The sequence below is a fragment of the Anolis sagrei genome, chromosome 7 (genome assembly GCF_037176765.1).
Source record: "Anolis sagrei isolate rAnoSag1 chromosome 7, rAnoSag1.mat, whole genome shotgun sequence".
NCBI lineage: Eukaryota > Metazoa > Chordata > Lepidosauria > Squamata > Dactyloidae > Anolis > Anolis sagrei.
In genome coordinates this window covers 23,097,424-23,111,818 of record NC_090027.1, presented here as the reverse complement: position 1 = coordinate 23,111,818, position 14,395 = coordinate 23,097,424, and the positions used below count along the sequence as shown (strand labels likewise).

The 14,395-nt window shown below is 44.8% G+C and overlaps 1 protein-coding gene across 3 annotated transcripts in view; it reads right to left on the bottom strand.

Annotated features, from left to right (window-relative positions):
- Positions 1 to 14,395, bottom strand: part of NCAPH (non-SMC condensin I complex subunit H) — a 32,830-nt gene continuing 18,435 nt past the window's right edge. For all 3 annotated transcript variants that reach the window (XM_060787462.2, XM_067470740.1, XM_067470741.1), the window contains exons 12-18: positions 14,039 to 14,161; positions 9,662 to 9,769; positions 7,373 to 7,549; positions 6,258 to 6,374; positions 4,201 to 4,286; positions 3,278 to 3,353; positions 1 to 505 (exon numbers count right to left, since the gene is read on the bottom strand). In XM_060787462.2, the coding sequence (XP_060643445.2) occupies positions 446 to 505; positions 3,278 to 3,353; positions 4,201 to 4,286; positions 6,258 to 6,374; positions 7,373 to 7,549; positions 9,662 to 9,769; positions 14,039 to 14,161 (747 nt within the window). In that variant the 3' untranslated portion in view covers positions 1 to 445. The remainder of the gene's footprint in view (positions 506 to 3,277; positions 3,354 to 4,200; positions 4,287 to 6,257; positions 6,375 to 7,372; positions 7,550 to 9,661; positions 9,770 to 14,038; positions 14,162 to 14,395) is intronic.

Below are 14,395 nucleotides of genomic sequence, written 5' to 3'. Positions count from 1 at the left end.
GAAGTTCTATGTTGAGATTTATTACTTTTACAAAAATATATTTGTACAGAAAGTCTGTTAAAATAATGGCTACACAGCCTGAAAAGAGATTGTGAAAACAGAGAAGGGGAGAGGCATGTCTTCTATGTACAGGATCTATGTTTGAAAGAGCAGGTTGAATATATGCTGCAATCAAGAAATGTTAGAGGACTTGGAGAGTAAACCAATCATGGCAAAAGACGGAAGCTGAACAATTCAGAAGATGTTTAAAGACCCAATCGATGCTGCTTCCAATTGTCCACAGTTCTATAGCTTCAAACATGAATTGTTTTGACAGTCCAATGAACCAACACAACTTGGTTGATGCTACAGCTTCTTCAAGCTGATGGGCAGGCGTTGTGAAGAAGGGCATCCATCTTTGCATCCCTTCCATTTCCTTATTGAGGTTCCCAGAATTTTTGCCCAGTTAAACATCTTGTGTCACCAAAACGTCTGATAAGTCTTCCAATCCCTGGAGCTTCAGGTTCTGGAAGCAAAGGAGGCAGGAATAAATCAGCAAACACAGCTGTCTTCAAAAATAATTACTGTATATACTTGAGTATAAGCCGGTTTTTCAGCCCCTGTTTAGGCTGAAAAAGCTCCCCTTGGATTATACTCGAATGAGGGTCCTGGTGGGAAGGCGTGGGGCTGAAAGAAGCCCTTCTTTAAGCCACACGCCTTCCTACCAGAAGGCTTTCGAGTCTAATCCGCATTGAACTTTCCTTCCTCCTCCTTCTCTTTCAAGGGGAAACTTACAATGGAAGGAAAGGAGGGATCGAGGGCACATTAGGAAGTGAGAGAAAGGAACAAGAAAAAATAGTAAAGAACTCTCCAGACTCATCTAAAATAATAGAGTCGGGGGGCTACCACAGAGAAGGCGCTGTCCCTCGTCCCCACCAGGTGGAATCGTGAGCAGGGCCTCTCCGGCTGAACGAAGAGAGCGTGCAGGTTCATAGACAGAGATGCGGTCACGCAGGTAAGCAGGTCTCAACCTTTAAGGGCTTTGTAGGTGAGCACCTGCACCTTGAATTGGGACTGGAAAATGAACGGCAGCCAATGGAGCTCCTTAAACAGGAGGGTTGACCTCTCTCTCTGTAAGGAGCACCAGTTAACATCATAGCCGCCGCCCGTTGGACTAGTTGAAATTTCCGAGCCGTTTTCAAGGGCAGCCTCACGTAGAGCGCATTACAGTAGTCCAATCTAGAGGTGACCAAGGCATGGACCACCCCGGCCAGATCAGCCTTTACGAGGTACAGTCGCAGTTGGCGCACAAGTCTCAATTGTGCAAAAGCCCTCCCAGACACCGCCGACGCCTAAGCCTCAAGCGTGAGTGATGAATCCAAGAGGACTCCCAAACTGCGGACCTGTGACTTCAGGGGGAGTGTAAACCCATCCAGCACAGGTTGCCACCACCCTATACCCCGATCCGGTTTTCGATCGACCAGGAGGACCTCTGTCTTGTCGGGATTGATCTTCAGCTTGTTCCTCCTCATCCAGACAGCCACAGCAGCCAAGCACTCGTCCAGCACTCGAGGGGCTTCCTTGGGATTAGGTGGAAAAGAGTAATAGAGTTGCGTGTCATCTGCGTAGAGATGGCACCTAACTCCAAAACTCCGGATGACCTCTCCCAGCGGTTTCATGTAGATGTTAAAAAGCATGGGAGATAGAATAGAGCCTTGGGGGACCCCACAGGTTAAAGGCCAGGGGTCCGAGCAGGCACCTCCCAGCTTCACCATCTGGGATCGGCCCTCCAGGAAGGACCGGAGCCAGGACAAAACCGTGCCCCCGTTAGGCCTCAGTCTGTGGGAGCCCTCAGAATGAGAAGGCCTCAGTAGCTGCTGCATTTCCCACCCTCTGCTTATACTCGAGTCAGGTTTTGTGGTAAAATTAGCTGCCCCGGTTTCTATTCGGGCCAGCGAATAATAATAATAATAATCATCATCATCATCATCTTTATTTATACCCCGCCACCATCTCCCCAAAGGGGACTCGGGGCGGCTTACACGAGGCCAAGCCCAGAAATGCATTACAATACAGTAACATAAAAAGCATAAGGCAACATCATAATAAAATAAAATAAAGCAAGCATACAATATAACAAACAATGGAAAGTAATACAATAGAAAAGGGATGTTTGTAGTGAGTGGGTTCCATGCAGTTGCCCATCTCTGCTAGACTTTTTGCTCTTTTGCTAGTCAGTCACATTTACGTCTTGCCTTTCCTTCAGTGTGTTGTGGCTCAGTTTGAGTCTGAGACTGAACTGTTTGGGCCTTCTGGGCTTTGTGAGCCTGACTTTCTGCAGGATGACGAGGAGGCTGATGTGTTACAGATTCTTGTACATGTTCTAGACGGGGCTGATAGTGTGCCTTCTAAAGCAGAAACAGCAAGTCTGTTCCCCAGGGAAAAGGATGTGCCTTTAGATAGAGATAGTGAAATTCCACAAGTGCAGGTGGAGACTCCTTTCGGTTCCCAGAGTGATCCAGCCCAGCTGGGCCAAGATAAGGAGTTGTATAGCCTTAAAGATAATGGGGTGAATTAATGAGCAGACAGGATCGTTTGCAATTAAGGGTTCGCAGAAGCACACGCCTTGCTAACAAGAGGGAAGCCAAAGGTCAACGCAATGCTTTCATGTCAGGGAAGCTTATTTAATGATGTAGCCGACAGGCATTTCTTGTCAGGCCAATGTTGCTTCTTACCCGTTAACTTCTTTGGAATTACCTTGGCTTTTGCGGAACGCTCCTGGCTTCTTGGAGACTGGATTCTGATCCTGATTTTACCTGTTTACCATGAACTCTTGTTTGACCATTGCTAAGGGATTATGCTTCATGTTATTTGCCTGTGGATCATGGGAACCTTGCCTTTGCATTTAAGACTCTTTTGCCTATTGAACTTTTGCATCTTTATTTCTCTGTTTTGATTTTGCTTTTTCTCAACAAACTACAAAACTACAGCCTTGGTGTCTGGTGGTGTCTTGAGCAAGGTGAAAACTACCCTGAGTTGCGACACAGTGATCTCTTGACAGTATATATTGCTATCTTTCTTCATTCTTGATTCTCATAGCAACCTTGTGTGATAGGTTAGGCTGAGAGAGAAATACTTAACTGGCCCATCGTCACTCAAGTATATACGGCATTTGTTTGGTCCCAATAATACAGAGACTAAGGGAGAGGGGGGGGAAGACATCAGCAGATGACAAAAGTCAAGATCTGAAAAGAGCCCATTCAAACCTTAGTGGTAAACTTAGGCATGTTGGACTTACCTTTTCGTTAGCCAAGTGCAAAAGGGAAGCAAAGGCCAAGGGAATGGACAGGTTCTTTGCCATTGTGGGGGGCAGCCTGCAAGAGATACAAAAGAAAGAACTCAAACTGTTTTGAAATAAAATCCAGAACTTGCATTGGATAAATCTGTGCTTTATTCTGCTGTAGGCATTTCAAGTCTGGCTTGGCCTCGGTGGTTACATCCCATATTGACTACTGCAACGCTCTCTACGTGGGGCTGCCTCTGAAGACTGCCCGGAAGCTGCAATTAGTCCAACGTTCGGCAGCCAGATTACTAACGGGAGCGGCAGCCCCCCTGGTGGCCGGAATCAAGGCTGCGTGAGGCTGTGTTCCTTTCCCCCCTTTCTTTCCTTACCCTCTTTCCCACTTTTGTTCCTCTTTTTTCTCACCCCTTTTCCTACCTTTCTATCCCAATGCAATTGTTCCACCACTTTTATGTAACCCTTATACTCACAATAATTTTTTTAAAAAAATCCAGAATCCAGCATACCCTCAAGAAGCTGGAAAAGGCTTAGGCACAGCTGGAATGTTAAATTGCCTCTGCATCTGTCTATATATGTTGTATGTCTAACTGGCATTGAATGTTTGCCATGTATATGTGCATTGTAATCTGCCCCTGAGTCCCCTGTGGGGTGAGAAGGGTGGAATATAAATACTGTAAATAAATAAATAAACAAACAGTAATAACAGTGAGCTTACGACAAAAAATTAAGCATTGTGATGAAAAATAAAATAAAATAATTCAATAAGACATAATTAACTAAAACATCAGTAAACATTACAACAAATACCTCAATTACAACAGATTCATCCTCTGCTCAAAGCAACAACAGAAAATGTGTTAAAAAGGGTGTAAAACCTTGCCACCAGCAACCCAGTTCAGAGTGCCAAAACCTCGAAATACCTGTGAAGTAGATCCTTTGTGATGCTGCTGAAGACCTTCTGCTCTGAAACTATCGAATAGCCATTACTTTTTTCCAGAGATTCATTCTGTGCAAGTAAGCAAAGTGGAAAATTTCAAAAATTAGGAATCAACCTGTGGAGCAGATCCTATTAGGATTTCTGTACAATGCTTTGGGGTTTTTAGTGTAGTCACGCCTATCTTCCAGGGTTGGGCTAAGGATTTAAGGCAGGCTTAGGTAAACTTTGGCCCTTCAGGTGTTTTGGACTTCAACTCTCACAATTCCGAACAGCCTGGGGTGCTCTGATTGTGCTTTTCTTGCATTATTATTATCATCATCATCATCATCATTATTATTATTATTATTATTTCATATATTTATATCCCGCCCTTCTCCCCACAAGAGGGACTCAGCGCAGCCTCACATGAGCATCAGAGGATGCTAACAACATAAATACCATAAAAATTAAAATTCACAACAAAATCATTTTAAAACATTATGCATTATCAGTAAAATTTAGCAATAAATTAATAGATTAATGGCTGGGGGTTGGACTAGATGGCCCGTGCAGTCTCATACAACTCTATGATTCTATTTGTTCAAGCAGAGGCTGGACGGCCATCCATCAGGAGGGCTTCGATGGTGTCATTCTGCCTGGCAGGGGGTGGGACCGAATGGCCCTTGAGGTCTCTTCCAACTCTAGGATTCTAATTATTAATCCCACTATTGCACTTGTTCCTCCAAAAAATAATAAATGCCCTCTAGCAGACATGGTGGCATGTTCTTATGCTTTTCTGGGACCCTAAAGAGCATTTGGAAGGGGGGGGGGGAGTTAGTAAATTGTGTATGTTTTTAATGCGTCCTTTGAACAATTAATCAAATAGATTCCAAATTTTGGGAGGAAAGTGATACTGCTACTATCCCATCATCCTGAATTTGGAATAGAGCAGTGGTTCTCAACCTTTCCAATGCCGTGACCCCTAAATACAGTTCCTCATGTTGTGGTGACCCTCAACCATATTTTTGTTGCTACGTCATAACTGCTACTGTTATGAATTGTAATGTAAATATCTGATATTCAGGATGCATTTCCATTGTTACAAATTGAACATAATTAAAGCATAGTGATTAATGATAAAAACAATATGTTTGGGGGAGTATGAACAATGGGTGAAAGGATTTGAAGTACCTTCAACAGATTCAGCTCTGACTTCCACAGCCCAATGAGACCCCCACAAATTACAGACCTGGACCAAACTTTTCACATAGAACCCCCATGATGAAGAGAAAATACTGGAGGGGTTTGGGGAAAATAGACCCTGACCTTTGGGAATTGCAGTTGTGTGGATTTATAGTTCACTGGGCACCAAAGAGAATTCTGAGCTCCACCAATAATAGAATTGAACCAGATTTGGCATAGAGGACTTCCATGACCAACAGAAAATACTGGAGGGGTTTGGGGTAAGTAGACCCTGACCTTTGGGAATTGCAGTTGTGTGGATTTATAGTTCACCAGGCATCAAAGAGCATTCTGAGCTCCACCAATAATAGAATTGAACCAGATTTGGATACAGGACTTCCATGACTAATAGAAAATACTGGTTTGGGGGAGGCATGTACAATAGATTAGATTTTCAGTACCTCCAATCACTTCAGTTCCAGAGGGCGCGAGAGACAAGTGGAGAAAGCCCCCTGGATGGCTGTCGTCATGTGGGGCGCCTTCCGAGCCCAGCAGGGGCGAGAGGCGAGCAGCGGGGAGCCTGCTCAATCCTCGCCCCTTCTGAGCTTGGCAGGGGGCAAGAGCCCGCGCGCGCCTTTGCCTCCAAGCTCCTCCTCCTGACTCCCTGCAGCCCTGCGGGAAGAGGAGGAGGAGCCAACCAGGAGTTTGCCTCGCACAGGAGCCGGCAGCCATTTTGGAGGGGGCGGGGCCAACTGAGGCAGTTTCGCGACCCCTAGAAAATGACCCAGCAACCCCCTTGGGGGTCGCGACCCCCAGGTTGAGAACCGCTGGAATAGAGACTTCTGGGACTACTACGATCAGGTTTATCCTGCTGCAGACCTCGTCCTCAGTTTGATCCTTCAGTGTGTAAGTCAGGAGGCGCCACATGGTCTGCTTCAGCTTCTTCATGTCCATCTTTTTGGCCACCTTTGCATACTGAATGTCCATCTTGTTCACCTGGAAAAGTCAAAGCATAGAATTGAAAGAAGAACAGAGCTTACCAACTATGCCAGTGTTTCTCAACCTTCCTTAATACAATTCCTCGTGTTGTGATTATCCCCAAACATAACATTATTTTCGTGGCTAGTTCAGAACTGTAATTTTACTACTGTTAGGAATCATAATGTAACTATCTGATATGCAGGATGTATTTTCATTCATTTTACCAAATTTGGCACAAATACATGATATGCACACATTTGAATACTGGTGGGGTTGGGATAGATTTTGTAATTTTGGAGTTGTAGTTGCTGGGATTTATAGTTTACCTACAACCAAAGAGCTTTCTCAACTCCACCAGCGATGGAATTGAACCATACTTGGCACACAGAACTTCCATGACCAACAGAAAATATTGGAAGGATTTGGTGTTGCATTTTGGAGTTGTAGTTTACCTACATCCAGAGAGCACTATGGACTCAAATAATGATGGATCTGGAACAAACTTGGCACAAATACTCAATATGACCAAATGTGAATACTAGTGGAGTTTGGGGGAAATAGACCTTGACATTTGGGAGTTGTAGTTGCTGGGATGTATAGTTCTCCTACAAGCAAACAGCATTCTGAACCTCACCAACAATAGAATTGGGCCAAACCCCCCACACAGAACCCCCATGTCTTCAAGGGACTTGCTGTCGCGAGCCTCTCTCCAACCTCACACGCTCTCCATTTTGTCTTCTACCGACTAAATGGTGCGGATTTAAAAAAAGGAAAGTTATGCTGCCTCACCCTGTATATGTAAGACTGCAGCTTTGGCTTAATAAAACCCACATCTTTCCCACACTCCTTCTTCTGTCCCGCTCCAACACTGTTGGCCTCTCACTCTCTTCATGAACCCTCAGTAAAGACAGTGGTGAAGCCTCCTCTAAGAAATCTTACCAGCCAAACTTCAGGGGTGAATTTTGCCATAAGCTGAACAAGCCTAACAAGAATAATTTTTCTTCAAGACTTGCCTTCTGCGGCTCTGCCACCAGATTGGATTCGGCATATGTGGTAATGTCCAGACCATTGACGGCTCCATGGAACTCCCCATCTTGGTTTACTAATGATGCAGGGTGGGCCGTCATTTCGAACATCCCTCCTTGGCCCACAAAGTCGGCAGGGATATCGTCATCATCACTGTCCACATCCTGAAAAGACAGTGAGAAGCAAAGCATTGTGGGCACCTTCACATAAGAAATGTAGTCTTTCACACACTTGCAAGGTGTTTGGATGCATGACAAGGGCCTTAAGGACCACAAGTCTGGGGCAGGTTCATGTGGATGGAGGCAGCCTTTCAGATGGAATATGCATCTTACTAAGACTGGAACTACAATGGCAAATAATGCAGCTTGAAGCAGATTTTATGGCCAGGGTAGAGTCATCTAATGCAGTACATTATATGGCTCTACACTGACAATACAATGCACTTCAAGCTGCATTATTTGCCAATGTAGATCCAGCCTAAGACAGAAGAGGAATGTGTGGATAAAACTAAGCGAAGCAATGGGTTCAAATAACAGGAAAGAAAAAAGGAAGGATGAAAGGGAGGAAGGGAAGGATAGAAGGAGAAAGAGGGAGAGAGGAAGGCAGGAAGAAGAGAAAGACAAAAGGGAAGGAAGGATGAAAGGGAAGGAGGAAGGAAAAAGAGAAGGAAGAGAAGGAAGAATGGGGGAGAGAAGGATGGAAGGAGAAAGAGGGAGAGAGGGAAGGGAGGAAGGAAAGAGGGAAGGAAGGAAAGACAAAAGGCAAGGAAGGATGAAAGGGTGAAAGGAAAGGAGGGAAAGAAAGGATAAAAGAAAGAGAGAAGGAAGGAAAGACAAAAGGAAGGGAGGGAAGAGAAAGAGGGAGAGATGGAGGAAAGGGGAAAGAAGGTAGGATGAAAGGCTGAAAGGGAAGGAGGGAAGGAGAAAGGGAGAGAGGGAGGAAAGAGAAAAGGAAAGGAAAGATGAAAGGGTGGAAGGGAAGGATGGATGGAAGGAGGAAGGATAAAGAGAAGGAAGGAAGGAAGGAAGGAAGGAGAAAGAGGAAGAGATCGAGGAAAGAGGGGGAAAAGGAAGGATGAAAGGCTGAAAGGGAAGGATGGAAGGCGAAAGAGGGAGAGAGGGAGGAAAGAGGAAAGGAAGGAAAGACAAAAGGAAAGGAAAGGAAGGATGAAAGGGTAGAAGGGAAGGATGGATGGAAGGAGGAAGGATAAAGAGAAAAAAGGAAGAAAGGAAGGAAGGAAGGAAAGAGAAAGAGGGAGAGATCGAGGAAAGAGGGGAAAAGGGAAGGGTGAAAGGGTGACAGGGAAGGATGGAAGGTGAAAGAGGGAGGGAAAGGAGGGAAAAACAAAAGGGAGGGAAGGACAAAATGGTGGAAGGGAAGGATAGAAGGAAAGAGAAGGGAAGGATGAAAGGGTGGAAAGGAATGGAGAGAGGAGAAAGGGGGAGGGAAGAGAGAAGGAAGGAAGAAAAGACAAAAGGGAAGGAAGGAGAGGGAAGGAGGGAGGGAGAAAGGGGGAAGTCAGGAAGGGAGGGAAGCAGGAAGGAAAAAGAAGGAGGGAAGGAAGGGCGAAAGGATGGAATGGAAGGAGAATGAGGGAGGGAAGGAGGAAGGAATGAGAGAAGGAAAGATAGGATGGTGAGAGAGAGGAGGGCTGTAGAAAAGAGCCCAAGGGGCCACATCTGACTCCCAGGCCTGGGTTTGCCCACACCTGCCCTAGAGGCACAGTTGGAACACATCATGCCTTCTGGCTCTGCTGAGGAAGGCGTAAGTCTGATGCAGGATGAAATTTAACAACATCTGGGGAAAGAGTGCCAAGGTGTTTGGGTCCTTCCAAGAAGTGTTTCCAACCTCAATCCAAGACAAATATAACAATCACATAAAAAACTATGTAAACCAACTGTGTAAAGAGAACCTTTATGCCTTTATTATCACAGGCACCGTGTTTTACAACATCCAGAATAGCAATTTCAACCAAAGATTCCCATGGATGTACACAAATGAGATCATCGGTGCGGAGTTAATGGAGAATTCCTGAAACAAGCTTCCATGATGGCACGTACCACTTGCTTTGGTGGAAACCATCCAGGTTCATCTCTTCAGGCCCTCATCCAGCACCTCCCCTGCTCAGAAGCAGAGGAGGTGCTGGATGAGGGCCTGGAAGTAGGAATCAACTGGGGATGAGGGTCTTTGGAGTGAATCACAATTGAAAGACTGAGGGGAGGCCTGCTACTTACAGGGGATTCATCTACTCAGGGTGATTGTTCAATACCACTCACCTGCAAAGCAGGGCAGAAATTGGATGTATCATTGGGGTTATTATAATCGTATTCCCCTGCCTCATCGTCGCGACTGGGTGAAGTGCCCTGCTGTGGCATCTTGCACAACTACGGAAATAATAATAATAAAAAAGGAGAAATTAGTTAACAATAGAAAGCAATAGTAGGAAGAATCCCAGAGCATCCCACAGTGAAGTCCTCTGCAAAGAACAGTGAATTGATGAGCATGCCAAGTAGAGAATGCAACAAGGATGCAAATAATAATAAACAATAGATCACATCCTGAGCTGCTGTATGAAGGTCGCACAGACAGACTACAAGCAGAGGCATAAGACCGTTGCTCACATGATTCATTGGAACTTGTGCCACAAATACCATCTGCCTGCGACAAAGAACTGGTGGGATCGCAAGCCGGAACACGCCAAACTCCTCTGGGACTTCTGGATTCAGACAGACAGAGTTTTGGAGCACAATACTCCTGACTTCACAATCATGTTAAAAAACAAAGTATGGATCGTTGATGTCGCAATCCCAGGTGACAGCAGGATTGCAGAGAAACAACTGGAAAAGCTGACACGATATGAGGACTTAAAAATCGAACTGCAAAGACTCTGGCACAAACCAGTAGAGGTGGTCCCAGTGGTGATCGGCACACTGGGTACAGTGCCTAAAGACCTTGGTCTGCATTTAAAAACAATCGGCACTGACAAAATTATCATCTGCCAGCTGCAGAAGGCCACCTTACTGGGATCTGCACGCATTATTTGCCGATACATCACACAGTCCTAGACACTTGGGAAGTGTCCGACGTGTGATCCAATTCAACAGGCAGCAGAGTGTCTGCTGTGGACTCATCTTGTTGTGTTTCAAATGACAACAACAACAACAACAACAAGCCTCTCTTTGTGGCTTAAGGCGGGGACAATATCGTTAAAAGAGCGAGATAACACAAAACACTATTAAAATACACATAACAAATATAAACAGGTAAAATTGTGATTAAAATTCACCCATAAAATGTAGGTAATAATAATAGCAACAACATGTGACAATTTTTGTTCCTGGGTTATCAATGTCATTTCCTAATTGGTTCTATCATAAAAACATGGGGAAAGTTTATTCAACTGCAAAAACTTTGTTTTTGTGGGGAGGACATTCTGCAGCACATTTTGATCTAGTTTTTCAATGAATATCCCATCATTGAGTCTCAACCAATTCAACGTAGAATCATAGAATTCTAAAGTTGGAAGAGACCTTCTGGGCAATCCCGTCCAACTCCATTCTGCCAAGAAGCAGGAAAATCACATTCAAAGCAGCCCTGACAGATGGCCACCCATCCTCTGTTTAAAAGCCTCCAAAAAAGGAGCCTCCACCACGCTCCAGGGCAGAGAATTCCACTGCTGAATAGTTCTTACAGTCAGGAAGTTCTTCTTCATGTTCAGATGGAATCTATTTGCCTGTAGTTTGAAGACATTGTTCTGTGTTCTAAGCTCCAGGGCAGCAGAAAACAAGCTTGATCCCTCCTCATGACTTTCCCTCATATTTGTATACATGGACCTCATCCTATCTCCTCTCAGCCTTCTCTTCTGCAGGCTAAACATGCCCAGCTCTTTCAGCCGCTCCTCATGTGGCTTGTTCTTCAGACCCTTGATCCTTTGAGTCGACCTTCTCTGGACACATTCCATCTTAGAGTCAACATCTCCCTTCAATTGCAGTGCCCAGAATTGGACACAGTTTGATTCCAGGTAAAGTAGTCTGACCAAGGCAGAAGAGAGCATGGGGAGCATGACTTCCCTGGATCTAGGCACCAGACTCCTATTGATGCAGGCCAAAATCCCACTCTGTGTGTTTTTATGAGTTCCCTGCAAATAATCTCCTCCTATTTTTTATCTCATTAGAGTTTTTAATCGTTTTATCCTGTACATGTGGCCCTCCCACATTGTTATCATGATTGTGCTTATTGAAATGTTATTATATTATTGTGTTTATACTTTTTTTTCCTATGTAATTTTGTTGATGTTGTTTTGATGTTATGCTTTGGTTTTTATTCTATTGTAATATGTTGTCTGGGCTTGGCCCCATGTAAGCCGCTCCGAGTCCCCACTGGGGAGATGGTGGTGGGGTATAAATAAAGATTATTATTATTATTATTATTTTGCCGCCACATAACATTGTTGGTTCATGTTCACCTACCTTCCCACAAGGACTCCGAGATCTTTTTCACACGTCCTGTTGTCAAGCCGGGCTAGGCATCGCCCCCCATTCTGTCTCTTTGCATTTCCTTTGATTCTGCCTAAGTGGAGTATCTTGCATTTGAACTTTATTGTGTTACTTTTGGCCAATCTTCTCTCTAATCTGTGAAGATTGTTTTGAATTCTGCTCCTGTCTTCTGGAGTATAGGCTCTTACTCCCTTTTTGGTCCCGTCTGCAAACGTGATGATCATGCCTTCTAACCTTTCACCTAAGTCATGACTCAAGTTCCTGAACAGGACTGGGCCCAGAATGGTACTCTGCTGATGGCACTCCACTCGTAACTTCTTTCCAGGATGAAGAGGAAGCCTTGGGGAAAATCACCTTTTGGGTTCGTTCTCTTAACCAATTCCAGATCCACCTAACCATAGTTTGCATGGCCCACATTGGACTGGTTTCCTTGCCAGAAGGTCATGGGGGACCTTGTTGAAGGAAGGCCTTCCTGAAATCCAGGTAAGCTCCATCCATGGCATTCCCCACATCTACCCAGCTTGTTACTCAGATAATTCTGGCATGGCTTTTTATTATTATTATTATTATTATTATTATTATTATCTTTATTTATACCCCGCAAAATCTCCCGCAGGACTCAATGCGGCTTACAAAGGCCAAGGCCACCAACAAACAATAACATACACATACACAATAAAAATAATAAGCAAATAAAAACATCAAGCAAAGCATTAAACTATAAAACAATGACACAGTGACGCATTTAAAACCAAGGGCCAGGACAGTGTAATAGACAAAATTTAAAAGTGCTAGATTTGACAAGTGAAATGTAGGGGTATTTGGAGGTAGGTGCAATGTGCAAATATTCCTGAATCTCTAACAAAGTGCATTTGGGACTTGATGCCAGGAGTCTCCTATTCTGGAAAGGCACACTGGAACAGCCAGGTCTTCAGGCTCTTCCTAAAGACAGCCAGTGTTGGGGCTTGTCTAATGTCCTTGGGGAGAGAGTTCCAGAGTCGGGGGGCCACCACAGAGAAGGCCCTGTCCCTCATCCCCATCAAACGCGCCTGTGACACAGGTGGGATCGTGAGCAGGGCCTCTCCAGATTATCGAAGGGAACGTGTGGGTTCATATATGGAGATGGGGTCACGCAGGTAGGCGGTTCCCAAACCATTTAGGGCTTTGTAGGTAAGCATCTGCACCTTGAATGGGGACCGGAAGATGAACGGCAGCCAGTGGAGCTCCTTAAACAGGAGGGTTGACCTCTCTCTGTAAGGAGTAACGGTTAACATCCTGGCCGCCGACCGTTGGACCAGTTTGAATTTCCGAGCCGTTTTCAAGGGCAGCCCCACGTAGAGCGCATTACAGTAATCCAATCTAGAGGTGACCAAGGCATGGACCACCCCGGCCAGATAAGCCTTTACGAGGTACGGTCGCAGTTGGCGCACGAGTCTCAGTTGTGCAAAAGCCCTCCCAGCCACCGCCAACACCTGAGCCTCAAGCGTAAGTGATGAGTCCAGGAGGACACCCAAACTGCGGACCTGTGATTTCAGGGGGATCCATCCATGTTGACTATGAGTGATGACCACATTCCTTTCTAAGTGTTTACAGACCACTTCCTTAACGATCTTTTCCAGACTCTTGTCTGGTATCGATGTCTGGCTGACCGAACATTGCTCATTGTTTGGGTCGTCTTTTTCTCCCTTCTTGAAGATAGATAGGGACCACCTTTGCCCTTCTTTAATCTGCTGGGACTTTTTCCCTTCTCTAAGAACTCTCAAAGATGATTGCCAGTGGTTCCAAAACAACTTCCTTTCGCTAGTTCCTTCAATACTCTTGGATGTAGTTGATCTGACCCTGGGACTTGAATTCATTTAGAGTAGCTAGGCATTCCTGGACAACTTGTTTCCCTATTTGGGATTGGATTCCCCCTAATCTTTCATCTACTCCATGTTGCTGAGGCTGAGGACAACTTTTTTTTAAAAAAAATAGTTTATGGCAGGCACAGAAACAAAGTTTCTGGAACAGAACAACTACTTTCAAAGTAAGGACCATACAATTAAACAGGAAATAACACTTTCAAACTAGAAACAGAGCGTTTTTCAAATTTTGTTACATGGTGTAATTTCATGGAAAAAACCAGAGTGGACACCCAAACTGTTGGACATTGCTTACCCTGTGGGATGGTTTGAGGAAAAGGCAGGTGAGGTTGTCAGGGTCATAATGGAAGTCGGCAGGGAGAGTGTTGCCCTTCTTGCTTTGATTTTCAAGGGTGGATTTGGTCAGAGTTGTCGCCGCCTATAAAAAAAGACCAGTTGCAGATTGAGAAAGAAAGCACTTGCTTCCACCCTTGCTCACAAACAAACCAACTTACAAGGGGCGTTCATTAAAGATTTCCCCTGACCCACTTCTATTTATCACAGGACACTTAAACTGCACGTGTCATGATATGTCTCTATAGGTTACATGCCAATTACCAACCCAGAACTGATAACGGTCTTGATTTGCCAGGTGCTGAAGTGGTTTGAGGTT